The sequence below is a fragment of the Corvus moneduloides genome, chromosome 6, assembly GCF_009650955.1.
Source record: "Corvus moneduloides isolate bCorMon1 chromosome 6, bCorMon1.pri, whole genome shotgun sequence".
NCBI classification, from domain to species: Eukaryota; Metazoa; Chordata; class Aves; order Passeriformes; family Corvidae; genus Corvus; species Corvus moneduloides.
In genome coordinates this window covers 12,429,678-12,457,381 of record NC_045481.1, presented here as the reverse complement: position 1 = coordinate 12,457,381, position 27,704 = coordinate 12,429,678, and the positions used below count along the sequence as shown (strand labels likewise).

The following is a 27,704-nucleotide window of genomic DNA, read 5'->3' as shown; positions in this document are numbered from 1 at the left end:
TAGTCAGTGTCAAAGTAGTAAGTAAAATTGCACAGATGGAGGAGACTCTTCATGCCTAGAACAGATGCATTCGGAAACTGTAAGCAAGAATTCCCAGAACTGCACCCCAGCACTCTAACTCAGCTAATCTGAGGACCTCCACCACTGCAGAAACCCATGCCCTTCCTGTTCTCTATAGCTGACATTTTCACAGACATAGGAACACAACTGACTCAGCACCCTGGCAGACAATAATAGCAAGGTTAATCTGGATACATCCTAAGAAGCAGAAATTGTCCATATAGGAAAAAAGCAGTATGATGTGTTTTGAGGCATGCATCACTCTCAGTTTCCTCTCCCTGTCTGGTTTTGTTGAGCATGCAGTCTTTGTATTAAATGGACATATGGCTTTTCCACTTGCTAGGTTTTCAAAGTGTTTGGTAGCTCAGAGGTGGTTCACTCTTCATCCTCAGATATGTAGCTGAGACATCACATAATTATATGAATGAATGGTGCTACAAGACAGCTCAGAAGTCACCAAAAATGCCTTTAAAATTTATAGTAAAGATGTTGAGAAATAGCATACCACTTTAGGCTTCATCCACAGCCGCAGTCACCCCACCAAAAGGAAGAGCTGCCCAGCAGTGAGATTACCAGTCTAATTAAGGAGAGGGGGTCTAGGTTATGTCTCTGAGTTCCCAGGTGCTTGCAAGAAGCACCCTTCCTCCCTGTGCACAGGGTCTATTGACCACTGCACCTCTGAGACCCAAAGACAGCTCTCCAAGATACATCCTTAAGAAGCAGAAGTCCCAGGAAACCAGAGGCAGTGGAGATGTGTGTGACCCATCCTATGCTTGCTCAGCAAGTTGGTGCTTTTGCTTCTCTCCAAACCACTGCGGCTGCTCAGAATATTCGAGATCTCTGTGGCATGGATCTCTAACGAGTTCAGCCCTGGAAAGAACAGCCATATCTCTGCTGCCAGGATGGTTCTGGGACTGCAGTATCCTGAGAGGGTCCTGGTGAAGCTCTTTGCATCCCTCAAGGGAGGACAGTGCCAAGTACCCCCCTACCCAGGCGCTTTTCCACTGGGAAAACCACAACAAGAGCTATTTCTCTGCTTCCTCTGTGCAGACAGCAGTACTGAAGCACCAAGGGACACATTTCCCTTTCAGCCCTCACCTGCTCCTCCATTTCAAGCAGATCAGTGCTGAATATTTGCTGGTATCAGTGATGGGACCAATGCACTTCTCAGAGCTTACTGTTCCCACATGGCATCAGTCCCCTCCCCATCTCACCCACCCCACATCATGCACGCCCAAACCACAAATCCCCCAGAGAAGCTCAATTCTACCTGAGACCCTCCCAGAAACCTCTCTCTGGAGCCTGCAGGGCTTGTCTCCAAGTCTGTATGGAGATTCATAGTCCAGCTGTATAATTGACTAAGAGAAGAGAGAGAAACTCTGTAGTCTCTAGTGCCAGAGCATCCTTGAAGCAATATGCTACACACAGGGGATAAGTTCCCCAGTTGTCTGTTGCTAAAATGATACTTGACACACTGACACCCTCCAATGCAAAGCAGAAAACAAAGCAAATCAAAGTAGCCCCATTCACTGCCCCAGCCAAGAACCCAAAAACCATCAGTAAAGCAATAGTGCTAATGTGAGAATACTCACAATACTGCCAATGATCCTTTCCAATCTCACACCAGAAAAATGAAGAGCAGAGGCCTCAACTTGCAGCTGCTGGCAAACATCTGCTGCTCTGTGTCATGCCACGATGTCATTACCAGTGCCTAAGACCAAGTTGCCTAATGAGTCTTTGCTGGCTCTATCTGGCTGCATGGCATGTGGTCCCACACAGATGCTGACAACCACTGCCACGGATACTCCATTCCTGTGTGTTTGGAGGACCAAAATTAGTAAGACTCTCTGCAATAGAGCACACTGTGAAATCCTGATAATGACACACCTCCACAGAGGTAAAGTAAGGCTTAAAATACGAACATCTCTTAATAACAGTGGGAATGCTTTGGAACCCAAGAAGAAAAGAGCCTAACTGGGGACAACAGGTGTCTGCTCTTTTAGAGGTTTTGGATCAGAAATTTCAAAAAAATGACAAAGAAATTGTGATAAACAATTTCTCCTTGATTCCTCCAGGGATCTGAAAAGACATAAGACCTTGGTCCTTCCAAGTTTTCAATCTCTTTTTGCTCAATTATACTCTGTCTTTTAATGACACCCTTTCCTACCTCACCTCCAAGAGAGTTATTCCTGATCTGCAGAAAGACTGCAAAAGACTAAGTTTCAAAACCCAGAGGAGAACATTATGCTGTTTTTACCTCAGCCAGCAGGCACAGCCTAGGCACTGAGGATGCTTCAGACCAACACGGAACATATGAGCAAATATTAATGCTTCTGAACCTCACTTCTTCCCTTACCTTTTAGTAATTTTTGTCTACCATTTCAAAAAACAAGCATTTAGAATTCAAACCCGATTAAATAAGACACACTTTTCTAATGGCATACCTCAGACAACATTAAAGCTAAATGGAGTCATATCAGACACCGTGAAGTTTTTATTGTCGAGACAGAACACAGAAAATTACATTACATCAGGCACTGTCAGACAGCTCACAATAAAATTCCCAGGCACATCTATTTATCTCACAGTGGTTTTGTTTGCAGCCTCCTTACCCAGGTTTGAATTATGCTTGGACCCTTCCTTAGTACCTGTCACCATCCAGGTGTTTTAAATAAATAAAGGTGTCAATGCCACTCTGCAAATTAGGAACTGTTAAGAGACAAGCAGGAGGCAGTAATGTGCCCACAGTTCATGGAAAGTGGGTGGCAGAGCCAGGTAGTACCATGGAAAGGTGCTGTGTCTGGCACCCCAGTCCTGGCACATTGACAGAACAGGGTGCCCAGCACATACTGGTTTTGTGAATGGCACTGGTGGCTAGAAGTTTAAGGAAGCGCCTGGAGCAGCTCCAGAGAGGCAATGCTGGGGGCAGATGGGGAAAACCAGCAGGAAAACCAAGGACTGAGAGCACAAGGACACTCTGGCATGGGAGAAGGGAAGGCAGGGAATGCACCAAAACCCTGAAGCATGGTGTCCCCATCAGAAGAGTAGCACAGGCAACACCAAGGGCAAGCACTGGGCTCACATGGACTCATGGTCCATTCAGAATGAGAAACCTCCCTTCACACAAAGATGAGTGGCATTCCTGGGTGATCACACACACAAAAAAAAACCCCTGTTATCACCAGCCTGAGAAATTCCCTGGCTCCCCTCATTGTTTTGCATCCCAGGCCACATTTCCCGCGCTCCACTGCCCCGCAGCTGCAGAGGGGTTAATGGCTGAAACAAAGCGCCGGTGCCACGCAGTGCTGAAGCGTGACATGACTCCAGGCTGACATTTCACCCTCCCTTCCTCCCAAGTCCCTTCCCTCCCTGCTGCATCTTCTCATGCTCCTAAGGGAGCCCAGCTCCTCTCATGGCCCCGCAGGAACAAGGCTACCTGGTGGCACTCTGGTAGCAGCCCCAGGGGTTCCCTGCTGGCTACAATAAGATTTCCTGGAGGCACAAAGAAGCGACCAGTGCCGGCTCCTCTGCGAACCACACCATGTAACGCACAGCCTTTTTGCCACCCTGATACAGATGATGCCAGACCTCTGACATCTGAGCATGGGACACCCTCACTAGGGCCAGGGAGCACCCTTATGTGTCCTGTCTGCCTGGCTTCCATCATCATCCGATCCAGAGCAGTGACGGTGCTTGGCTGTTGTTATTCCATGCCTACCGTGCACAAAGCCTGCCAGCATCCAGCTCAAATTGAACCACCAGCTCCCTTCTTGGGCACTTAAATGGCTGCACAGTCCTACGTTCCCAAAGACACATGTGAACTGCCCCACAGCTGCAAGCGCTTGACACCCTGCCACCAGGCACAGGAGAAGGAACCTGCAGAAGATTCCTCAGATAGACACGGCTCTCCAGCACAGCACAGGTCCTGGCCACTGACAGGGAGTGAGTGCAGAGCCATCAGGACTCTGTATTAGCATCTTCCTTATCAAATCAAGGGACTTTATTGCAGATGATAATCTCCTTTGGCATTACTTAATTTGCTGCCTTTAATCATAGAGAGCAGCTGGTCACGTAAACATTCAAATCCATGAATTAACTTCTGGGTCCACACAGGAGTTTGTCTGTGTGTCTCAGCCACCTCCTCCTGCATCTTCATGATGTTCCCAGCATGCATGGATGTCTACTTAAGTAATAAAAAGGACTTACATGGCACTTTATGATTAATAAAGAAACAATTTAACTGTTTCATTGCTTTCTCAGCAAACATCACAGACACCCAACAAAAGAACGGCTTCTCTCCCCGGCAGGCATGACACAGCACTGGCTGTACGGGTTGTGTTGGGGCACTGAAGGGAAGATTTCAGGGACTGCCCCGAACAGAAAAACAAAGTCAGGACATTGTTTGCAACTGGATGTCATTACAAACAGGAAGGGTGTCTTTTCTCAGCACTGAGCTGATCGCAGCTCCAGACTCGGGAGACTCCTTGAAGCATGCAGAGCCGGCGAGTCAGCCTCCTCCAGCAGCGGTGGGGGAGAGGGGAGTGATCACTCTATGGGTTGGTAACAGCGCTGGGCAGCTGGGATGGCTGCACCCTGGTAAAAAGCACCAGCGACAGCTTCAGCTGCCCCCTCGGACTGTGAAACCCTTACCAACATGACATATGCAGAGTTTCAGCCCACAGCCACCTGACACAAGCAAACAGAACAAGTCTGTCTGGACAGAGCAAGTCCACGTTGTACCAGCAGACAAGTGCACTAACTCTGACTGACTCACAGGGGCACTGTCAGCGTAAGGATTTTGAGAGGTGCTACTACTTTTGATAAAGGAACATCAAGCACATTTGTTTTCAGAAGGAAACGGTGGGCATTTTTAAGACTTTCATGATTTTGAAGCAAATCTGATTTGGGGATGATGCAGGTGAAAGCCTCTGTGTGGGTAGATGATGCATGCAGGCATGGAGGATACCTGTGCACATCTGTATTGCGCCTCAGGTCTCCATTTCAGCCTGGCTGCCCCTCCTGTCCTGAGACACAGCAAGGCTCTGCTGTGCCTCTGCCTCTCCCCCAACCCACTGCCAGCCCGACACAAAGGTACATGAAAAATGAGCATGAGAACCTACAGCAGATCCTCAAAGCAGATGAATTTTTCTTGCCTCCTGTGGTTACCTGTAAGGACAGATTATGGGCACGGCCTGTCAGTGCCTCTTTTGCTCATCAAATCCCCAAACTTAGTCATTGCCAAACTTCGTGCTGGTTGGCTGCCATGGGGAAAAAAGCCACCCACTGCTCAGAGCCTCTGCAATAGCAGCAGATGAAGGGCAGCTGCCTTCAAAAATGGATTGGTTTGTTCTCAGCTGCTGGTAACACACCCTGAAGCTTCATCATAGCACTCTCAGGGCCATAAATCCCAACAAACCTTTCATTTTACTTTCTCTTCTACAGCTACTGTAGCTGCAGCAGCAGATCAGCTGCCTTGAACTTCTCTTTTTGTCTGCTCAATAACATCCTGGTGGTATCGGTGAAGCCAGTGGGAAGAAGCTGCCTTCTGCCACGCTTCTCACGCTTCTCTCAATCATTGCTTCTCCCTGCCTAAAAAGGCACCATGGCCATCACTGATGTGGGAAGGTGAGAAACCAGCCTAGAGTCATCCTCTGACAAACACCAGCTGCGCTCAGCTCACCTGACACCTACTGGGGATGGGGTGCAGGGATAGGAGAAGGCAGGGGACCATCAGGGCACTGCACAGGATGGCCTTCTGGAGCAACACAAGGGGCTGAAGGCATTTTGAGAGGCCATGAGATGCTGAAAATGCATCTGGGCACTGGCACCAGGCAGCCAGGGATCCCGCTGCCCAGGGACTTCATGCAGCACTATGAGGGGCTGGGAGCTCCTTGCTGGCAGTGGAGGGGTTGCTGTGCTGGGACACCTTGGGGCCCTGCTAAGGTCCCCAGTGCACCAGGTGAGTCTGCAGGGACATCAGTGTCCCTGACTCCTTTGGGTGCAGAGGAGACAGGGGAACATCTTCAGGACACCACAATGAGAATAGTGTGGTGATCTTTTGCTATTTCAAGCTTGATTTTAAAAATCAGGTTGGCTTTAAGATGCTGATCCAGTTCTTCTCCCTGAGAGGAACAGATTTCCTCCAATGCAGGCTGAGAAGGGACCACAAGAGGGACTGCAAGACTTGCTCTGGGTTCCCCACTGAGACCCAAGACCAGGCTTGGGCCACAGCTACATGTCCTTGCCTACACCAGGTTGGTTCAGGGGCCAGCTTGGTCCTTCCCCTGCAGGGAGCTGAGGGAGAGATATAGAGTTACCTTCTCGCTTTTCTTCTGCCTTAGCCCTTGTACAGATCAGGATGGAGACCACAGTCTTTCTGGCCAAAAGGCAGAGACAGGACTGTCACTGGGGCTGGGGTTTAGCTACTATGGGCCCTCACATCACCTCTCCTCACCACCACACTCACAGGCTCAGCAGATAGCCAGCGCTTCAGCCAAGGACTCATCATCCCTTCCCACTCCACCTAATGGCTTCTCTTTACACCTACAGACCACAAACATTTGGGCTTGTTTTTGTAATAGCACGTGTGCCATATGGCAAAATGAAATACACTTCCCCCGAGTACCTCTGCAAGGCAGAGGTACAAAACGTGACTCATTGTGACAGCATAGTGAGATTCGAGGGAAGGGGCTGGTGCTGCAGCCAGAGGTATCTCCCAGGCTTTGCATCCTGCAAGAAGTGGACACTGGAGAAAATACAATCAGAGACAGTGTCAGGAAGCCAGAGACTCAGCAGCTCTCTAAGTTGAGTGCTCTCCACTGCGTAACCGCACTACTACTTCTTTGCATTTTCCTATGGACCTTGTTGCTTTTGGAATAGATTTAGAGGTGAAAAAGAAATTGTGTCTCCCCAGCCTAGTCTGTAGTCTATACAGACTCCTGAGAGAAGTAGTTTTGAACACTCTAACAGAAGTATCACTTTTTTCTGGAGATACTTACTGTAGTCCTCAGGAGAATATATAAAAGCTGAGTATTGGCATCATCAGCATTGTCTTCTCAAAAAGAGAGAGCTTGTCTTAGCTCTCACAGTTTATCTGCAGGTACTTTCCCTAGGGATTCCCAGTTCCAGACCCTGGATGAGCACAAGTCCCTTTCTCCAGTCACCACCCACGGCACCAGCAGACACATCCTCCTGCACCCAGATGGGGAACCTCTAGGAGCTCCTGCTCCTCAGCAAGGGAATGCTACAAACTCGGTACAGAACCTTAAGGAAGGGGAAGGTGATGATTATTTTAACCTAACAAACATGTCACTCACACCCATGCACCTACAAACACACACTGACATGTTCACCAAAAGGTGATCAGGGTTACCGTGTGTGGCACAGAGGACAAGGGACACCCACCAGCAAGTCCTAATGACAGCCCTGGCATCCCTCCTCATTGACAGCAAAGAACTGGGTTCTGGGACACATTTTTCACATGCCTTAGGAGTCAGTAGTTATTACAGGCTGATCTTTATCTCAGCATCTTGCTTACCCTCCAAAAACCCCTAGGAAAGCTGCTGCCTGTTGCCTCCTTTACATCATTTTGGTCACCTTATCTAATCCTTCCTCTTGGAACCACAGGAAGAAAAATCATGGTGCGACATTGCTCCCATTATCAGGGAACAAGTCCTCTGCTGATGAGCCATCTGTGCTGTGGCCTTATCACAGCACAGACCTCCCAGTCCTGACACAAACCACACATCCTGTGGTGTTTACCCATTTGTTTGCTGCCAGTCATGTCTTTGGCCATCAGCACAGGCCAAAGCACCCCTTCCTCTAGAATTTCTGCTGGTGTTTTCACACACACTTTTCCACCCCCACTCCATCCACACTAGCCTTAGTATTTCCATTACAAATCTCTGAAGTTACTCCCACCAAAGGCAGGATTCCCATTATAAATCACATGAACACTGCTCACAGATTTTAAGTCTAGGCCATCCAGGCTAGCCGTGACAGCTAGTAACAAGCTGGTTTGTGTTCTTAAACACTGTGGATAAATGGTTCCTGCAGGCAGCTGGTTTATGAGCTTCTCAAGGTGATGGTACCTTCAGCCATAGGAACATAAGCAGCCCTCAGGTCACCTACTCATGCCTGGGCACTGAGATGGGCCTGTGGCACAGCCACAGGGCAGCGGGCAGGTACAGGTCTGCAGGAACATGTGTCCACATGGCAGCCAGAGCACCCATGAAGAGGCCAAAGAAAAGAGAGAGGTGAAAGCTCTGGGCCGCGCCTCAGCCCCCACATTCATCCTCAGCTGTGCTGCAGGGCTCTTCGATGTCCACCTGGATGTGGGTGGAGTGAGCAAGCAGCTGTGTGGGGTTTAGTTGCCAACTGCAGTTAAACCATGACACCCAGATACCAGGCAGGCCACAGAGTTACCTCAGCTTACAGGTACCTCAAAAACAGCTCTCGTGCCTGGGACATCAACTTACACGAGACTGAGCAATGGGAGCTTACATGAGGCTGTTGGCAACAAGAAAAATGGAGCCAGCCTATCTAGCTTAGTCTCATCCCAGGGAAATGGCAGGTCCCATCAGGAGCTTGTTGCTGCCTCCTCTCATGCAGAGGATGCAGAGGAAATCACCCTCACCTCCCAAAGAACACAGGGAGCCTCTGGTACACCATGAAATGACTCTGGGTGGCAGTTCCCAGAGCTGAGAAGATTGACCTGCTCTCAGTTCAAGCTAACATACATATCACACCTTCCCTTGCAAAGGCCAGGGTCTTGTAGGCCAGACTGACCCGCAGGACCGCTGGATATTTGGCAACCAACGCAGACTACAGAGCCAATCTGTAATTCCCCATGTGCATGATGCACAATGCACAGACTGCAACTGTGAGTGTCTTTTGCTTCTGCATCTTGAGTGTGCACTTGTGTCCCTGATCCAGAGCCCATTAGAAACACCCAGCTGTGTCATTAACTGGGGTACCTCAGGGCCCTGGAGAGCTGGAGTGATGCCTGCTTGTAACCTGTGTGACAGTGAGGGATGTGCTGAGGGACTTCCCCAAAGAGTTGCACAGGCAGTGCCGATGATGAAACCCTGAACAGATGTGACAGCTTTGAAGCTGACACCAATTGTCCATCACTCACTCACATGAAGCATGTGCCAGCACAAAGAGAAATGATTTCTCACAAACACATGCCTGCTGTCTATAAAAAAAAAGCCGCAGAGAAACTCAGGTACATCTAAATGTCCACTTCTGGGCATGCTCAAGACATTCAAAGACATTTGCATGAATTTGTGATCATTATCCTTTGTCACAAAAACAGTATATCATGTCAAGCCACAAACCAAAGGGATTTGGCAGGAGTAAGTAAATAAATGGCTACGTAAGTATCTGAGATGACGTGGATTTGGATCCAAAGCTGGTTTTGTTTTTTCTCTATCAACTTCCTGCAAAGAAGGCAGAACACAGCTAGGGTGACAGATGAAAGTGAATGTCACACAGCACCCAGGCCTCTCCATAAATGCCAGGTGCCATCTCTTCCTTTAGGAAGGAGAGAAAATAGGGACAAGTGGGCAGGAAGGGCTCCAGCAGGCAGGACCATCTGCCGCCAGCCCTCACACAGCCCCAGTGAGCTGTGAGGGTCAATGCTCAAGCACAAAACTCTCCTGCCAGCTCCTATCCCAGCACAGCTCCTCTGCAGAGAGCTGCTGGATGTATCCCAGCCTGACTGACAAGATAAATGTAAAATCATGAATAGCAGCACTCCTTGGGGCAACCAGCACAGACTGAGTGAGCATCGCCCACCTGGAACAAAGCTGGGGATCAAAAGCCTAAGCACCAAGGAAGCAAAGCAAAATCTCCAAAACTGTAAGGCTAGCACAGCCAGACAAACATCTCCACGTTCAAGTCTCTCTGCACTCCCTATAAAGTCTCCTGTCTTTATACATGGGGGCACAAAGCTAGAAAAGTGAATATTCACTTGGACACTTTTATCCCCCTTTTTTTTTGCCTGAAGCATCTCCGTCCATCCTGCCATTCAGCAGGGACAAAAAGGGGATCTGCTTCCATAGGTGGAGTTTATTTATACAAACTTTATTAAATTATTATTAAAGTATTATTGTGCTCTTCTTTACAACTGTAAGAGGTACACTAAATCTACAGAATGACTTTTTCCCAATCAAGCAGCCAGTGTATGACTGGTCCTACAGGACCTACAGCTCTGCTGACCAGTGTCCCAGACATGGAGCAGGGAGGTTCTCCAGCTGTGATGCCATCAGGATTTTGCTCACATTCATAGCACTCGCAACCCACTCCTAGCAGGACTTTCTGACTACTTCTAGACTCTTCCTGTAATCTGGAAAACAGTATCACCAAGCAAACGTAGAGGCCCAAGCAGTGAGGGAAACATCTGGGAGGCAATCACCTGGCAGGGCTCAGGATCCTCAGCCATGCCTGGCACATGGGTGCAAGAGGAGTCCTGGCACAGCAACACAGTATCCATCCTTTGGAAGAGGCTTTAGTCAAGATTGTTCTGTTGTTTGAGAAGCAATGCAGGCAAATCACAGGAAACACAAACCTCATTTGTGATACAGAAAAACCTAAGACCTTACCCACTAAACAACCCTATCCATGTGCTGCCAGACACCTGGCAAGCTTCATCCACAACCAGCTTTTTTACTGCAGGCACAGGGCATTTACCAAGAAGAAGCTGCAGGTGTAACAAGACTCACCCTAGCTTTAAAAGATGCACAACAGTGACTGTCAGTTGACTGAAAACCCATACTGGGAAGTTGATGAACTAAATTCAGGTAAAGATCAATGTTCCAGGGGCTCCCCATCCTCTCAACAGCTAAAGGTTTTAGCTGCATGTTTCCAACACCAGTTTCAGGGGGAACACTCACTTGGGAGAGCTCCCCTGTAATCTTCACCTGCCCCCTCCAGCCATGCCCACTTTTAGGGGAACCCATGGCTCTGTCTGTACAGGTAAGGAAACGTCTCTTACATTTTGCAGGGCATCTTGGTACTGTGGCAGTGATGAGAGCTGTGACTCAGAGTGGTACGGGGACAATCCTTTCCTCAGAGTCCTCAGGTCCCCCGTGCTGGACTGCTGCAAAGACAACAGAAAACAGGACAGTCCATATCAATGAAGAGAAAGAAAGCTGCGCCCCTTCTGCTGTCCTGGCTTTTCCCATGACCATATCTGTCCCCTGACCTGTTCTCATTACTTTTCCCTGCACCAACAGTGACGGTGAACATTGTAATAAAATATTTTTTACATGTCCAGTCCTAGAGAAAACACCTGCAAGTAGTTGGAGGTGAACTGTTCAACGTCTGCTACATAAAGTGATACAGCAGGAAGGCATTTTTGTTTTACTGAAGTTCCTACATGCTCAGTAAATCATTTTATAAGATGCACATAAAAAATATTTTTAAGACTTCAGATTAAATCAAAATTAGCAAAAAACCCACAAATCCAAAGCAAACAAACAAAACAAACAAACAAAAAACCACCAAAAAAACCCACACCAGGAGACATTTTCTAGATTAAGGGTCTGTGAACAGTGCTACTATGATTCACCTAAGTTTGCAAAACGTGTGTTGACAGGAACAGTTTCTTATTTGGTTACAAATTTGCTTGCACCCACAGGTCTTAAACATAGTCAAATAAATGAAGGTAGTCTATATGACCCTAAAAACCAGATAAATGCAACCAATAGTCTGCACTCAAAGGGAGAAGCAGCACGGCGTGTTAGGAGTACCGAATAATCTCCCTGGGACAAAGTTTCTGCCTTGTGTTATTAGCTCTCTGTGATCTTGAAATGCAAAGAATGAGAAGTGTTTCTCATTTATAAAAGTACACCCACAAAAAGCCAATACACAAGCAGCCAAAATCAAAGGTCTGGGAAAAGATTCTATCTTTATCACCAATAAATGTCCTCATTAACTTTTCATATTTTTGAGAGTATCAAGCAGTGCACCGTCCTCTATTTTAAAGCTAAAAAATCATGACCTTTCATATTTTTATGCTCCATTATGACTTTCAACTTGCATTTGCTACAGAAATGATGTTTTCTACTTCAAAAGAACCAAAGAAAAGTCATTGGAGCGATAAAATTTAACAGGAAATCTCATAAATTGGCTCAATTGTATATAAAACCCCACAGTAACCCAAAGGCCTGAACATAACAGAGACTTTGGGTACTGTTGCCGCGCACAGATCTCTGGAAATATTGAAAGTTCATTTCGATCTCCTGCTCAAAGAGAAGAATTGGCGCACTCTGAGTGGATACATCATTTTCTATCAGTCAAAAAACATTTTCTTGTAGCTACATGGCCTGTTTTAGTTGACATTCAGCTTTGGTTTTATTTCAAAATGTTGTTTTCTTAGGTTAAAATTTCTATAGTGACCCAGCGCTTTAACAACCATTCTGGAGCCCTCACCCTATCAGCTTTCATTTTACAAGCTATGAAGAGAAGGGCAGTTCAGAAGAAAGCCATCATGAGAAATGGATGCTCGTTCTGTATGACCCAATCTGCTGGGAACTGTTGTGTCTCACATGGATCCAAGTGACACAGAATGAGTTCAGCATATCAGATGTCTGGGATTCCCCTGAATTTACGAAGAGAGAAGATGTGGCCTATATTTCTTTCTCATTTCACAACACAGAGTCAGAGAGAGAGAGAGATCTGAAGGAGATAACTCCTTCTGAAGCTGAAAAGTGACTGCTGCAAAACTGAGTTTCCACCACTATTCCCGGGAGGTATATAATTTCAAAGAAAGGCTAGCAGGTCACAAAGGAAGATGATGAGAGGATTCTTAGCTTACTGGCAGTGTCCCAGGCATGTGATGTCTCTTGGTGGTTATCCTGAAAGGATTTCACCTTGGCTGGTTATGCTTCCACCGCCCTGCTGTGTGCAACCTCTTCTTCACTCTTGTGCGTGCGTGGGGACACGGCAACCTCCTGGAGGGGTCCTGACACTCTGCCACTCACTCCTTTAGGCTGTCAGCTCAGGAGCTCAGGCACTCTTCCCTGGCATCCGTGATGAGGGGCACTTGCATGGCCAAGGGAAAAGTAGAATAAAACAGCAGAGCCAAAATGTGAGGTTATATCTTTGTGCTGGAGACCCCAGAGGTTGCAGATCTCCTTGAAGTCTCTGCTCCAGAAGCGTGTTTGTTGCCTCAGCAGTTTAGAGGCCATGGATTACTCAGACTTTTGCAAACCACACTGAGACCTGCAAGATGCCACATGATTGTGGGACACCAGAAGTCTAGAAACATGCCTGAAAGAGAGATTTGGTGAACGTTTGCATCCCAGAAACTTGCTCTCTTGCCCCCAAATCTGAATGGGTTGGTCTACATAGGATTCCCCATGTGTTTCATTACATTACAGCTTGTCCTCACAGAAAGCCAAAATGCTTTCCCACCTAAGGAAGGGAGACAACCAAACCCAAGTCCAGACGACACCCAGTATCACACTGCTGTCGCTAAAAATACGCTAGTTTAAATTGATTTAATTAACTGCCCTGTGCTCCTGCCTGGAGCAAAAGTCTGCATTAATTTCAATTTGGCTTAAATTGGTTGAAATTGTGTTGGTAAATACACAGATACAGTCAAAACTCTGCTCTAACAAGTGTTTATAATGGATTAGTTCTCTTGCTTTTTTAAAGCAAATCCCATTTAAGACTGCACTAGTGTGTGACAAAACTATTGTTAGATTGTTTCAGTGACTGCTGATTATGAATCTGACCTAATGCATTCAATTTGATGGAAAGATTCCCACTGAGTTCAATCAACATCAAAACAAGCTCTTAATTAAAGAACAGAAAGGAAAAAGAGAGGAAAAAATAGGACAAGAAAAAGAAAAGACATCTAAGAAATAAAAACGCTGAGCAGAGATCTATCCAGAGGAGAAATGAAGTGTTTGGAGCAGAGAGTGGGTTTGCTAGGGCAAAAAGAGTCTTCACCTGCCATTATTTATATTCATCCCTGTCACGAATGGGCAGAGTAAACTTTTTCCTCCCACTGCCTGTCACAAAGCCAGCCCCTTTCATGAGCACTCCACTCAATGCAATTTTCCTTCTATATTTTCTAGAAGTTATTTGGAAATGTATCTTACTCTAATAGCCTGGGGTTTTTTTTACAACAGGCTACCAATCACATCTCTGCATTATTTATCTTCCTTGCACTAAACGCAAATGTGTATTTTTTCACCATAGAAAGAAAACTGCTTTTCCTTCTCTTTTAAAATTGAAATGGTGCAGTGACACATATTCAACAGACCTCCCTAAACATTTGCACATTCCTTGGGCTTTGCTATCAGTGTTAGAGCTAACCAGGGAAAAAAAAGTGAATCCCTCATTAAAAAGCAATATAACTAATGATGCATCAGAATGAGTAGCCATTACTCCACTTAAACCTAAATTAAAAATCCTGATATTTGCATTGTCAATTCACTCACAAAATGAAATCTCTTATTACCTTACCCAGTTTTCATTACTGAGATGTAAGTGGATCCCAAATTGCTTTTCTAGTCAGAAAGACATTTTAAAAGTAGAATCCCTGATCATCTCTGTTCATCATCATTGCTGGAGATTATCTCAACTAATGGGCAACATAGCTATAATAAATTATCCTTCAGGTAAAATCACTTTACATTTCTGGAGTTTCAAGGAATTTATCAGCACAATCACTTTCATCTGAACTAAAACTCCGTGGGAGCATGCAGTCTCAATTGAACTTTTATTGGAGATGTTTCCTAAGCTGAGGAGCAGAGACAGAAGGAGGGACACATCAAAGGAGACCAAGTGAGACCTCAGGAGACTCACACACTTGTCCCCAGCAAACACCAACAACTGGCCATTGACTACTCCACAGTGGCTCTTGCTCTCTTACTATAAATGTTTTTCAAACTCTAGTTTCATCCATAACTAAAAACAAAACAAAAAAAAGCCTGTCCTGACCTTCACAGCAGTACAGAAGCACAAGACCTGCCCTCGGTCTAACTCAGCACTTCTCACCTTCCCAGCTCATGAGCACGGGGACAAGCCTGCAGAGCCAACACCTTTGCCCACAGCACAAACCTGTGCCACACACTGCCAGCACTGCCACCCCACAGTGGTCATTCCGACACAACCGCTCTTCAATACTCGGAAATAACAACATAACATCTGCTGATACATTTTTCAGCTAGGCAGAGCTCAAGAGTGACCCCAGAAGGTACCGTTCTTGGACCAGAGCCCAAGACCTTTGTCAGCCTGCTATGAAGCAAATGGGCACAGGCATGCCCCTCCCACCAGGGAGGGGAGTTTGGCCTACTCCTACCAATGAGAAAAAAATAGGGCCAGCAAATCAAGTTTTTTAGTAAAAATAGACTGCAAACCCGACTTTTTTTCTGTGTAGAAAACAGAAGCAATTTGATTACAGAAGCAATTTGATGGGTGGAAAGTGGTATTTTCTGTAACAAATAATGTATAATTTTAAACGCTTGAGATAGAAACTAAAGTCTTGGTGTTTACCAAAGACTAAAATTACATTAAAAAAAAAAAACAAACCCCAAAACAAAACAATGAAAAAACAGCAAACACTTGCTCCTATCAAAGCTTTCTGTCCTGCTAGCAAAGAGAAGAAATGGTGGCCTCTGACTTTTTGACCCTCTGTGCTGAGTGATTCAATTGAAAAATAACACAAATAACACAAGAAGATGGATGGTGTTTGTGGTATTTTAAGGTCAAAGTACTACAAAGAAACATTTATTTTCCTCTCCGTTTCTATCCAGTAAAGTCAGATCAGTGCTGTGGCCATGTTGTACCAACTGTGAAGATAAAGTGTTGAAAACTTAGAGACAAGTTAGACAAATTATCTTTTCTGTTACCCTTCAGTGGTACTTCTGCTAGAAGGGAGAAAAAAGGAGACAAATATTTAATTTTGAAATACTTTGATGCAACAAAATGGACTGTTCTTAACATAAATTAAATACAGAAAGGCAGAAATTTACTTGACAGAGAGTTCTCAGCATTTATGAAAGAGATTAGCAAAAAACGATTTCAATTAGAATTATGTGCTGAAGTGACCGAGGAAAATTAAAAAGCAGCGCTGTCAGCTCCCAGTAATTCATGAATTAGCATTCAAAACAGGGTTGTTACATAAGTAGCCTTTAATTGAAAACACTTTTTTCTCCTTTCGCATAAGTTGTAACAGATGAAGGCTGAAAAGAGGTTAAAAAAAGTATTTTATCATAAATGATCAGTTTGACCCTGTGCCCTGTGGAAATATTAAAGCCTTCCCAAAGGGTCACAGCTTCCCTTCTCGTCATGGGCTATGGGGTCATTTGGGAGCAATTTGGGTGTCTAAACATGGGCATCCTGTGCCTGAGCGTATCCAAGGCACCCCTGGAGCCTTGGTAGATGGGATAAAGAGCTGCTCGAGACCTGCATCCTTCTGCTGCACAGCAGGAGCAAGGAGGGACGGACCTGGAGACACCCGAGGACTACGGCTCAGCACCTGAGGCGCTGCTCTCTTCACCCCTTTGTAACTCACTTCTAACCTCCTGCATGGTGAAAGCTTTCTCTCCTGGTCCACAAGTCGTTTTAAAAAACACACAACAAAGCACCAGTTTGAAGGTGAGGAGTCCTACAAAGCCCCTTTTTGTTTACTTCTGGGGAGTACCTTTATAAAGGGATGGCAGAATGTGACCAGAACACAGAGAATCAAGCGTACATGAGTCACTGACAGCAGACTTCCCAAAGGGCTGTCATTTCCGAGGATTTATAATAATCACCTCCTTTTTCCTACAACGCAGACCCACTTGCACTAAGCTCGAGAGACAGCAGATTACCCAGGGCACCACTTAAATGTATTAATATTGTATCTGCTTTCAACATAACTTTAGAAGAAATTATGTAACAGCATGAAATGCAACTAGATGGAAAGGAATACTGCAAGGAACTCGAGGCTGACAAGAGAACATACCCTTATTGATATCAGTTCAAAAGGTTTTCTTTGGACAAATTATTATGTCACACCATCACCCAGCCTGCTGACAGACAAGAAATTTCCATTTTTTAGTGGCTACCTCTCCTTTTACAAAGCACAGGATTTCCTTCAGCCATCATTTAAACATCAGAATAAACCTGGTCCTTAGCAATAGGGCAAGGGCATCACAGCCTGACCATATAAGATCATAAGGATTTGGGTTTATGATTTGGGTAAATCTCTATATGGAGAAAAAAAAAGTGTACATTTAAAAAAAAAAAATCATTCTTACTTCAGATTATAGTTTCATCCCATAAATCTTGGACATTAGATGGAAAACTCTGTTGAGACCTTGGCTTTTTGATTATACACATTTGTGAAGAGGAAAAATAAAAACACAGAAGGTTTTATTTCAGCCCACTCTGTCTGGCTGCCTTCATCTTTATGGACTCTTGCACTGCCCATTACCTGGATTACTTGCCTGTCGCTGTAATATAAATTCTTAAACGTACCAGCAACAATCCTCTAAACCATAATTGTTCCAGTAATTGAAACTGCCTCAATTTTGACACTCAACAATTCATTGTTCGCAACTGAGTAATTAAATGAAAGGTTTAGATCAAAATCTTTTCCTGTTATTCTGCAGCAATTTAGCTGAAAGTGCCCACTTCTCTTCATGTAGGCAAACGGCATTGATTTGAACTTGGCCAAAACACAGATATTACTAACCAACGTCTTTTGCACAAGTACAGGAGGGAAATGAAAATAAATTAGTGGCATATTTAATACATTCAGATGATTAAAAAATGGAAATCACCAACATTAGCAAGTGAAAGAATAAGCAATCAGAGCCCTAAACAACCAGCAGCAGTATTAAGAGGCAGCCCCAGATCCAAGAAGCTGCCGTGGATGCATTAGCTCTCTCTACCTTACTGAAATTTCATGGCAAGCCGTTGCAGTCAACCAGCTAAAAGGGAACAGAAGAACCTTATACATGTGGAAACTTAGCAGAAAAAAAGTTATTTTATCATCTTGAAAAAAACTTGTATCTTTACCACAGATGACCAAATGGTCTTATATGCAGCATTTGATAAGAAAATATTATTATTTGAACTTCAACCCCTTTTCCTATATTCATGAATGAAATCTTGCAGAACCCATTATTATCTGCACAAACATTAACATCTTACTATCCAGATTCAGAGCATGGTATCCCCCCCCAAACAGCTGATAAAGCCTGATCACCTTCAGAGCCACAGGCATTTTACCACACCTGCAGAGGTCAATGGCACTATCAGAGCACACAGCTCTGTAAGAACAACCTGGCCCAAGTTAGCCTTAGGTATCACAGCAGAGCAGTGATATTTTGCTGAGCTAAAGCAAAGCAGAAACACATCTCAAATAACGTGCAGGAGGTGGTGCAAAGCACCTGCCCTGCACAGCTCTCACATGGGCATCAGGGCAATGGCCCCTGTTTCTCATGACCTCAGCACCACAAGTGAGTGGCCCTGTCAGGCAGCCTTGTGCCCCAGAGAACATCCCCTACGACATGACCTCGCACAAACATTTCCCCCTTATCTCATTAATCCATGTTTTAGTGTCTCATGCACCAGGAATTTGAGGGATGGGCAATTTCACTGTGTGAAGCTAGCAAATAATTGAATTAAGGTTCAGTAATTGCAGTTATCACTACAAGACATATCAAAGCAAAAATAAGCTCAGCAAAGCACATATCTGACTTTAAGTATATGTGAAGAGTCCCATTAGCTTCAACAGCATTTATCAGGCAAGTTGGAAATTACACATATAAGAGTGCAACAAAAAAATCAACGTATTTGATTTTGAAAGAACTCTGCAAATAAGGAAAAAAAATTAAGGGATGAGATTAAAACTATTTAGCATCTTCCATGTCATGCAATAATATGAGCTTTTTGGAACAGGAGAGATTAAATTCCTTTACACTGGTTCATATCCCTGTTGTACATGCAGCACATCTGGAGATCGCTCCTGAATTGGTGACAAAGACTTTAGAGGATAATGGTCTGTTCAAGATACTGACTCCCTCTTCAGTATTCAGCCAGGAGGTCACAAGCGCAGCCTCAGCCAGTTCCATCAGTAAATCCATTTTTAGTGGTTCATGTGGAATTGGAAATGCATTTGGGCATGGTGCCATGGCTGGATCTCAGCCATTCACAAACGTAACACAGGGATGAGGATCCCCACTTCTGCCTTTGCTCTGACTTCCCCCTCACATCATGATCTGTTTTCATAGAAGCTGGAGGGGCAACCAGATTTCACCTGGTTGCATTGGTGACAGCCGGAATTCTCTGTTGTTGGGGGAGCTAACAACTTTGGGAAAGGCAGGAGACAGTCAGTAGGAGGCTTAGCAGATTTGACCATGTAAAATCACTCTTGGAAAAAGACTTTTATTAGTATCTTAGTGAGGTACAGGGAATAAAAGCAGGGTAAATTTCAAACCTCTCCATTCTCTGTAGCAACTGAGGTAGGGAACTTTAGTACACTGTTAATATTCAAGAATGTCTGTATTTTTGTCCTCTTGTTTTAGATCTGCAGAGAAAGATCAAGCCCATAACTCACAGGAGACTCAGATAATCAGCTCAAACCAAATTGCAGTATATAATTATAATCACACAACTGGCAGGCTTTGCTCAAGAGGAAATATGAGCTGGCACGGCTGAGAGATTGAAGTATCACAGCCCATAACCCAAATAGAAATGCAGCTCAATAGTTAACAAAGCCAAATGGAGCTTTAGCCACTGGCCTTTGGTGTAGCCCAAGTCTGGTCCGTGGCTTGCATGTCATGAGTTTCAGAGTCACAGACTAATAGAGCCCATCGTGGCTCATTAGAACCAAAATCAGTGTCTTTACTGGGGGTGCCAGTGGAGAAGTTAAGGAATGCTGACCCAGTTTCCTCAGGCAAGTAGTTGTAGATATGGATATAGTGTCAAGCACAGGTCTGGACCATCCCCTGGAGTCACGTTTCATTTTCTCCTGTCAACTGCACGCCAGGCAAGGAGGCCAAAGGGAACCACCGCACCTCCTCCCAAAATCTCAGCCACAGCAACATTGCTGGGCTACCTTCAAGGCATTCCCCACATCCAATAGAACAACAGAGTTGCTGGGAATGAGAAAAATAAAGACCTGAAACCTCTCCTGATAAGTCAGAAAAGGTCCCTTGCAGAATTTAGCTTGTGCTGGGTACCAGCTGACTGAGGCACTACTGAGCAGTCAAGTCCCTCTCCTCTGGAGGACCGCTCGGATGTTCCAAGCTCTCTGCTGAGCCAGGACTCAAACAGTCAGGGAGAATCAATTATAGCCAGTCTCAAATTTAGTGAGATAATCTGAATATTCTTTAGAACTCTCTTATAAAGATTTAGATTTGCATCTTTGGCTTCATGAAAAACAAAACAAAACTGAAAATCTTGTCATAAACTTACAGAGGCTTTTTTTTTTTCAAAGCAATGAATGATTAGCATCCTTCCCGTTCTTGCCCAAGTTGTTTTTAGATATCAGACTCTGAATTTTTCTTGATCTGGGCTTGAATTTGGCATTTTACTCATTGCAGAAATCTGTTTTTAAGCCTCTGCAGTTATTGCTTAGTTTCCCCTCAAGGCATTTTTCAGTACTTCTCAGATGGACCGATCACTGAGACTCTGTGTACTTTGAACCACTCCACATGTTTCAAAGACACAAAAAGCTGCTTCTTCATAGCCTGATCTAACTGCAATTAAGAGCTTTTTCCCTGGCCCTGTCCTCATACAGAGAAAAATAGTAGAATCTAGTGAAATTATTACAAAGCTGGTTAAGCACAGGATATGACTAATCCCGTATTTCACAGCTGGAGGTTAAACTGAGCCTCATTAAACCCAATGTTCTTGCTTACCCACAACAGAAACAAATGGGGCATGGCAGAGCTTTGCGTGTGTGCATCTCTCTCACACACACTTGAACACTGAAATTCAGCTCCAGCCCTTCCAAAATTTTAAGTTGCAAGAAATTATATGATGGTCTCAAATTTCTAAGACTCAATTACCCCAGTATGTCTCTCTCTATGTTAGTCGACTTCTGGATCCAGATATTTTGAATTATATTTCCTAGGTTTTTAGGGAACTCTATTTACATTCTTGTAAAATCCCTGGATACCACAGGTGACAACCCCCAGAACACACAGTACACCACCCAGATTTCATTACAAGTTGCAAAAGCTCAGTTCTGTCACTGATCATGCATTTTAGATGTGCATGAATGCGAGAGAATATTTATTTTGGTAGGAGGCAGCCCAAGCCCCTAATGTCCAAAGTAAACAGAAGGAACACCACTGTCTTAAAGGGCTGGAAGGTATTTTGAACTGCTCCTATGAAACTGTACATTTTTTATTTGGGGAGGAAAAACACTTTATTCAATCAGTACATACTGTTTACTTACATCTCAAGCCAACTTATTGGATAGCAAATTGGTCAGATCAGTCTTGTCACTGTAATTCATAAAAGAAGGAGGTGAAACAGAACACGCTTGGACATTGATTGGTTTTGCATGCTATGGTTTTTTTGAAGATTCTGCTGCCACAGCTAAGGAAGAAACACTTGAGGGATTCTGTTACCATCTTTTGCATTTACACATGTAAGCAATGCAGTGCACTCTCTCAAACCTATATCAAAGTTTTGGTCTCAAGAGAGCAGGTCTCATGAAAATCCGGTTCTTCAAGAGCTATACTCCAAAATGCATGGAGTCCTGTAGGAATTCTCACCATTGACTTGAAAGGAATATTTGGATGTGACCCCAAATACGAATCTCCTTTTTTATTACTTAAAATTAATATGCAGCTAAACATTTAAACACTGTCTAAAATTGGTAATAGAGTAACTGAGGGCACATCCCCCTCAGTATTCTGAATTTAAATGGAGACCAACTGCCTGGAAAGCTTTCATGTCTGAGTTGCTCTGTATTACAAAAAAAAAATCCAATTTCCCTTGTGAGACCTTAAATTAAAGCAATTATACTTATCCTCCTCACGCACAAACAATAGGTACACTTTGGGGAAATTAGACAGGTTTGTAATTTTGTTCCTGTCATGGTGAGCGTGTGCAGTGCTCCTGGCACAAGCCATGGCCTCAGACAAACCTCCAGAGCCAATTCACAGAGAGGCCCAAATGCTAAGACCTTACAGCAACTCTGAGAGCCGAGAGGAAACTCTACAAGCAGGAACTGTTAATGGCAGACTTGGCACAGAAGTGACTGATAATAAAACAACAGAGGAAATTGTACTCTGACTCTCCTGGAGCCAGCCAGCACATTGTGGGCAATTTCTTTTTCTCCTCCTTGGGAAGAGATCAGGCTCTCCACTAAATGGCATTTACATCTTTGTTCTTTGCAGTACTAACGATCGTCAGGCTCTTTTTGACTCTGGGGTCCATATTTTCCCCCTTGTTTTGAGAACAATATGCTAGAAACTGCCTGCTGAGTGCATGGTTGTGCCAAGATCCCATTTGCCTAAGAAATGTGGCAGCCTGCAGATGCTGTGACCATGGAAGTTCCTTGCTCAAACACCTCAGCTGTCTTAACAGCAGTGTCTACAGGCATTCCCTACTATCATTTTATTAACTCTAGAGCTTGCAGCCTTCTTTTAATTCAGGAAAAGCATGGAGTTTCTTAAAAGTAAGACTAATAACAGTTTTCAAGAACTTCTAGGGATGCTCTAAAGATCTTCCAAGGATATTCTAAACCCCAGGCAACTAGCAGGCTGAACCGCCATGAAGTGCTGGTGCTACTGAAATCTATTTGGCAATTTTAATTAAATACTCTTACGTTCCTCATAAATCTCAAGGGCTGTCACTCCCTAGAGAAGAATTTTTTTTGTTTCTGCTCTGCACCAGAGGACTTGAAATTTTCTGTGAAAGAGACACCAGGGCTTCATTGTCAAATATCCAGTTACTTAGAGCCTCACCTGCCCAATGCATCTGCTTTGTTAAAAGCTGGGCTTTTTGAAACAAAGGTGTGTAACATGCCCTGGGCATCTCTGAACAGAAAAATGCCTCTGGCATTCCAACTCTCAAGGGAAAAGGTAGACATAGCTCAGCAGGGACTATAAACCAAAAGGAGTCCTGACAGCCAGCCCATGGTGCACAGTACTTAGTTACAAGGAGAGAGAAGAGTGATGAGTCCACACAGCCTATAAACTTCAGTTTTAGTTAAAAGTGCTCAATCCTTATGAGTGTACAGAATGAGCTGCAAATGCAAAATAATGTGAAAGGATGGCCAGAAGTTTGTTACTGGTATTATCTCTAAATGTATGCTTTAGTTATGAAACTATCCAGAACTGACCTTTGGAGCTCCTAAATGTTGTAAATACCAGTCTCTCGAACCTTAATGGGAAAGTGTGTAATTAAAAATTCCTTTTTGTTCAAGGGGCAGCATGAGAAGGCTTAAGGGGTCTATCTGTGCTTGGACACTTCCAGTTCAGAGGAACGGAAAGCAAATATGGTCTCCCACTTCAGGGACTATATCTCAGCAATATGGAGGGTACCCTCGCCTAGTCAGCCAGACTCCACTAAGGAAAGGTTAACACCAGCTCTCCTGGGCATTTCCCACAGTGTCACAGAGGAAAATCAAGACTTCACCCATGTGATGTTGCACAGACCAAATGCATGCACACAGCAGAACTCAGTGCACTTCTTCCCTGGAGAATGTGAGACAACAAAGTGATGCCCATGAAGCTCTCTGAAACCAACACCCAACATTCCTCAGAGCTTACATTCATCTTCTTTACACTACAACTAAAACTTCCAGAAGCCAGCTACACTTGTGAGAAACGCTCACACCATCCCCACCCAGCTCTGTGGGATCTTTGCCACTGTGGCTACACCACAGACACCTACCAGCACTGGAGAGCAGGATTGAGGGGTCTTTTCTGGTAGTGGCATTTGCTACAACCTCTCCCCAAACAACAGAAACCAGGTTAACAAAAGTTGTGGGTTGCCAGAACTGCTGCCAGAGATTTTGCCAGCACAGCAATGCCATCGCAAGAGCATGACCATCTAGCTGACATGGCCATGCCAACAAACCATCACAGCATAAACTGAGTCAAAAAAGTAAAAGATGGAGTAGTTCCCCCTCAGAGAAAGAAAATGGGGAGAGTGATGATTATTGATGAGTTAGCAAAGTCAGAAGCATATAATTTCCCAACTGGAAATACACATCTCCTTCCCTAGAAAGCAAAAGAAGTCAAAACACCAACAAAAAAACCCACATACATGGTTATCATAATAACACCCTTATTTCCATTTACTTTCCTCCTACAGCAAAGTGTGCCTTGTGAGATGGTATTTCTTGATCTGCAAGAGTAAGAAAAGGTCTCTCTCCATTAACCTGTTCAAAGTGTGAATCCCAGCACACTTGTGCTGCAGGTGACATGCACAGTGCAGAGCAGCTGCCAGGCACGGGCTGGGGAGCTTTTGCCTGTCCCACTGAGGCTTTCTTCTAAAGTGCTTATAGAGAAAGGATATGTCAGGAAGCAGGAGAAAAACTGCAGGCTTGGGATCCCCTGCAACAACTTGATTCCAGAAGGGGCTACAAAGACACCACCTCTCAGCATACCTTCACTCCAGAGATGCTGAAGAAGATAAAGCAACAAATCTCACTCAGGATGCACCAGCCAGCAAAGGGGTACTGTGTCACTGGCCACTGGAATATAAATCCTGCCATAAAGCTTGCAAATATCCTTTGCAGCACCAGCCTTCTCGGGTTTCTCTGGATGAAGCACTATTTCAGCTCTGTGTTTAGCACTTGGAAGGAAGCCAGGAAGACTTCCATAACCACCCCTGATTTGTTAATCCCTTAATGCACAGGCACTGTTTGTTACTTAGGCCGTCAGGTTTCATCGCTCCTCAGCACACTGCTGATAGAACTTCTTGACACCAGGCTGCAAATATTATTGCAAAGTCAATACTCACAGGGAGAAAGCCAAGCTGAGTTAAAATGTGACCTTGGTGTTGACAAGCCAGTTTGGCACTGCAGAGTTCAAACAGCCAGGATCACCTGGCAACTTTCAAAACAGGAGAAAGTTTGCCAGGATCATTTTGACTAGAGTCTTATCCCAAGATCTGCATGGTAACAGCTAAACACTTTCCAATCAGACAAAGCAAGTAAAAATACAGTAAGTGGATTATACTTTTTGGGAAGGTGCTGGGAGCTATATGTACATATGCATGTGAGTTTGTATCTATACAGATTTTCCTAATCTTTCTCATTAAAAGAGAAAAAAATTCAAATCTAGGTGTGTTAGCATGACAGACTGGAGGTGATGCAGCTCAGTATTCCCGGGGAGTTCACCCAGCCCATGGTAGCTTCAACACTCCTGTTGCCATAAGGAAAGCTGACTCCCTGTTTATAATAAATAAAGTTATTTCCTGAATGTGATCTAAAAGAGGTTGGATCCTGGTCTTTTTGGAGGACCATTGAGACATCACACAGGGGCTGCACAGCACATCACAGCTAGGCTGGCATCAGTGCCTGCTGCTGCTGGGGAGGTGGCTGGCCTTCTCTAGAACACAGAGCTATTTTAAGGTAATTTCCCTCCCTCCTGGATTCAAATATTTATACTAACACAGCCCAAAAGGTGATGACACCTGAGGACAGTGGAGGAAAAGGCCCAGCCTGCACACCCAGGGCAGCACATAGGTGAAGGGTTGATGCATGAGCCTGATGCAGCCCTGCACACCCCAAAACTAACTGGGTTTTATCCTCCCAATGCAATAAGCCCATGCAGCTATTCAGCCCCTACTCATTATCACCAATAATTACCAACTTTTTTTTGACCTCCTAAGGCAGATCTGACAGAGTGATGTGCTTGGCTGTGGCAGGACAAAGCTAGGCCAAGGGCACATTGAGCCCATCCCCGAATCCATGCACATCCCAACTGTCCCCATGCAGACCATCTGCCTATCAATAGCTCCAATTAAACAGTCTCGGGGCTTCGACCGCCACCAGACACCAGCTCAGTCTCAGTTTGGGAGAAAGACAGAGGGAGGTAAAATTAAATTAGCAATCAATTAATACATGAAGCAGCTCCAAAGCTGTTGAGTTGAGCACCCTTTTGGGCTTTAACCCTTTGGTGCCCTATGAGTTTTGTTTCATGGCTAGTAATGCCAATGAGCATGCTGGGAAAAAGGAGTAATCTTTTAAAAAGCTCACAGACAGGTCAAAATGTGTATTTCAGAAAAAAATAACATTTGTCAAAATTATTTTATTGAAATTTCAGTAAGCATAGAGCTCTTTATTATTTTTGTTAATTTTAAATGAGAATTTTAGAAATGTGATCTTGGAACAGTCTATTCTCCAATCTGGTGAAATGCAAAGAACAGCACAACATAAACTGGCAAAAAAGGCATTTTAAAAAAACGTTACAAGGGCTTTTTTATTTCCAGTCCTTATAACTGGGAAGAATCTGGAATAAAATGACTGTGAAACGTAGTGCTTGAAGTAAGAAGCAAAGTATGGAAAAAAAGCTTTTAAAATGCTATGAAGGTAGAACATAAAACAGAGAAAGGATGCAAAGAACAGGAAACAAAGGGTAACTTTTCTGATGGTCTAAATAGACAGTGCCTTATTGAATGCAGCAGAGCTGCCCCTGTTTACACCAACTGGTGTGTTTTACAGGGGATCCAGAGGACATACCAGACAGAATGGCTGTTTTCTTCCCACTGCTTGACATTGCTATATAAAGACAGGTAAGCATCATGAGTGATCAAAAGCACAGTGGCACGTGGAGTAGACTTTGAAAGGGAGATGCAAGCAAAAAGTGGCACTTTAGAGAGTCTGTTCAGATTTAAGTAAGATCTCAAATAAAAGCTGGGAGCCTGCACCACACAAAACTATTCCCAAGGCTGTCCTTTGACAACAGTCTCCTCTTTCAACAAGATAAAAGTCAATCTAAATGGGCAAGCAAGACAAATTCCTACAGCAAGGACACAGGCAGAGCTGGACTCTCACAGCATCCCCGGAGCAGAGGTGGATCAAGGAGCTATGCAGGGAGGCATTAATGCATCTCCAGAACACACACAGACACTAACAGAGGATTCACTTTTTTCCTTTTTTTTTTTTTTTTTATTTTAACAAAAGGAGACCAAATTCTACCTGTGTGGGATTAATATGAATTATGTTCTTCCTGGGAGGTTTACCAAAAGCCCTTGTGCTGTCAAATGGGGCAGTCAGACACAACCGTATGGAAACAGGAGAACTGAGCCATGCTAGTATCTATTAAGAGAAAAAAACCTACCTGGGAAAGAAGCTTGTTGTCATCCTCCAGCAGTTTCACTTTTGTTTCAAGTTGCCTGATATAGTTGGAAGACGAATCTTTAAGAAAAGAGAAAAAAAAAAAACCAACATATTTAAGCCTCTTGTGTTACAGGCAAGTATTGTCAGACAGCAATAAGTTTCCCCACTCTGTGGAAGGCCAGTTTGGGAAAGACTTAATGAATAAAACCCTAAGTGTATAGGGTGAGGAGGGACTCTGTCAAAGATTTTTTCACTAAAAAGCTGAGACTCAGCAACAGCAATATCTTTTGTGAATCTGCATCAATGCCAGTTTGAGGGGTGGGTGATACAGAAGGAAAGTGAGGTTGAAACACTGTGTTTTGTATTTTTATAAAAGTAATTTCCT

The 27,704-nt window shown here is 44.4% G+C and overlaps 1 protein-coding gene across 1 annotated transcript in view; it reads right to left on the bottom strand.

Annotated features, from left to right (window-relative positions):
- Positions 1-27,704, bottom strand: part of CCDC85C (coiled-coil domain containing 85C) — a 110,195-nt gene that overhangs the window by 15,576 nt on the left and 66,915 nt on the right. Inside the window, exons 2-3 of the mRNA XM_032112718.1 lie at positions 27,321-27,397; positions 11,057-11,161 (exon numbers count right to left, since the gene is read on the bottom strand). Of these exons, the coding sequence (XP_031968609.1) occupies positions 11,057-11,161; positions 27,321-27,397 (182 nt within the window). The remainder of the gene's footprint in view (positions 1-11,056; positions 11,162-27,320; positions 27,398-27,704) is intronic.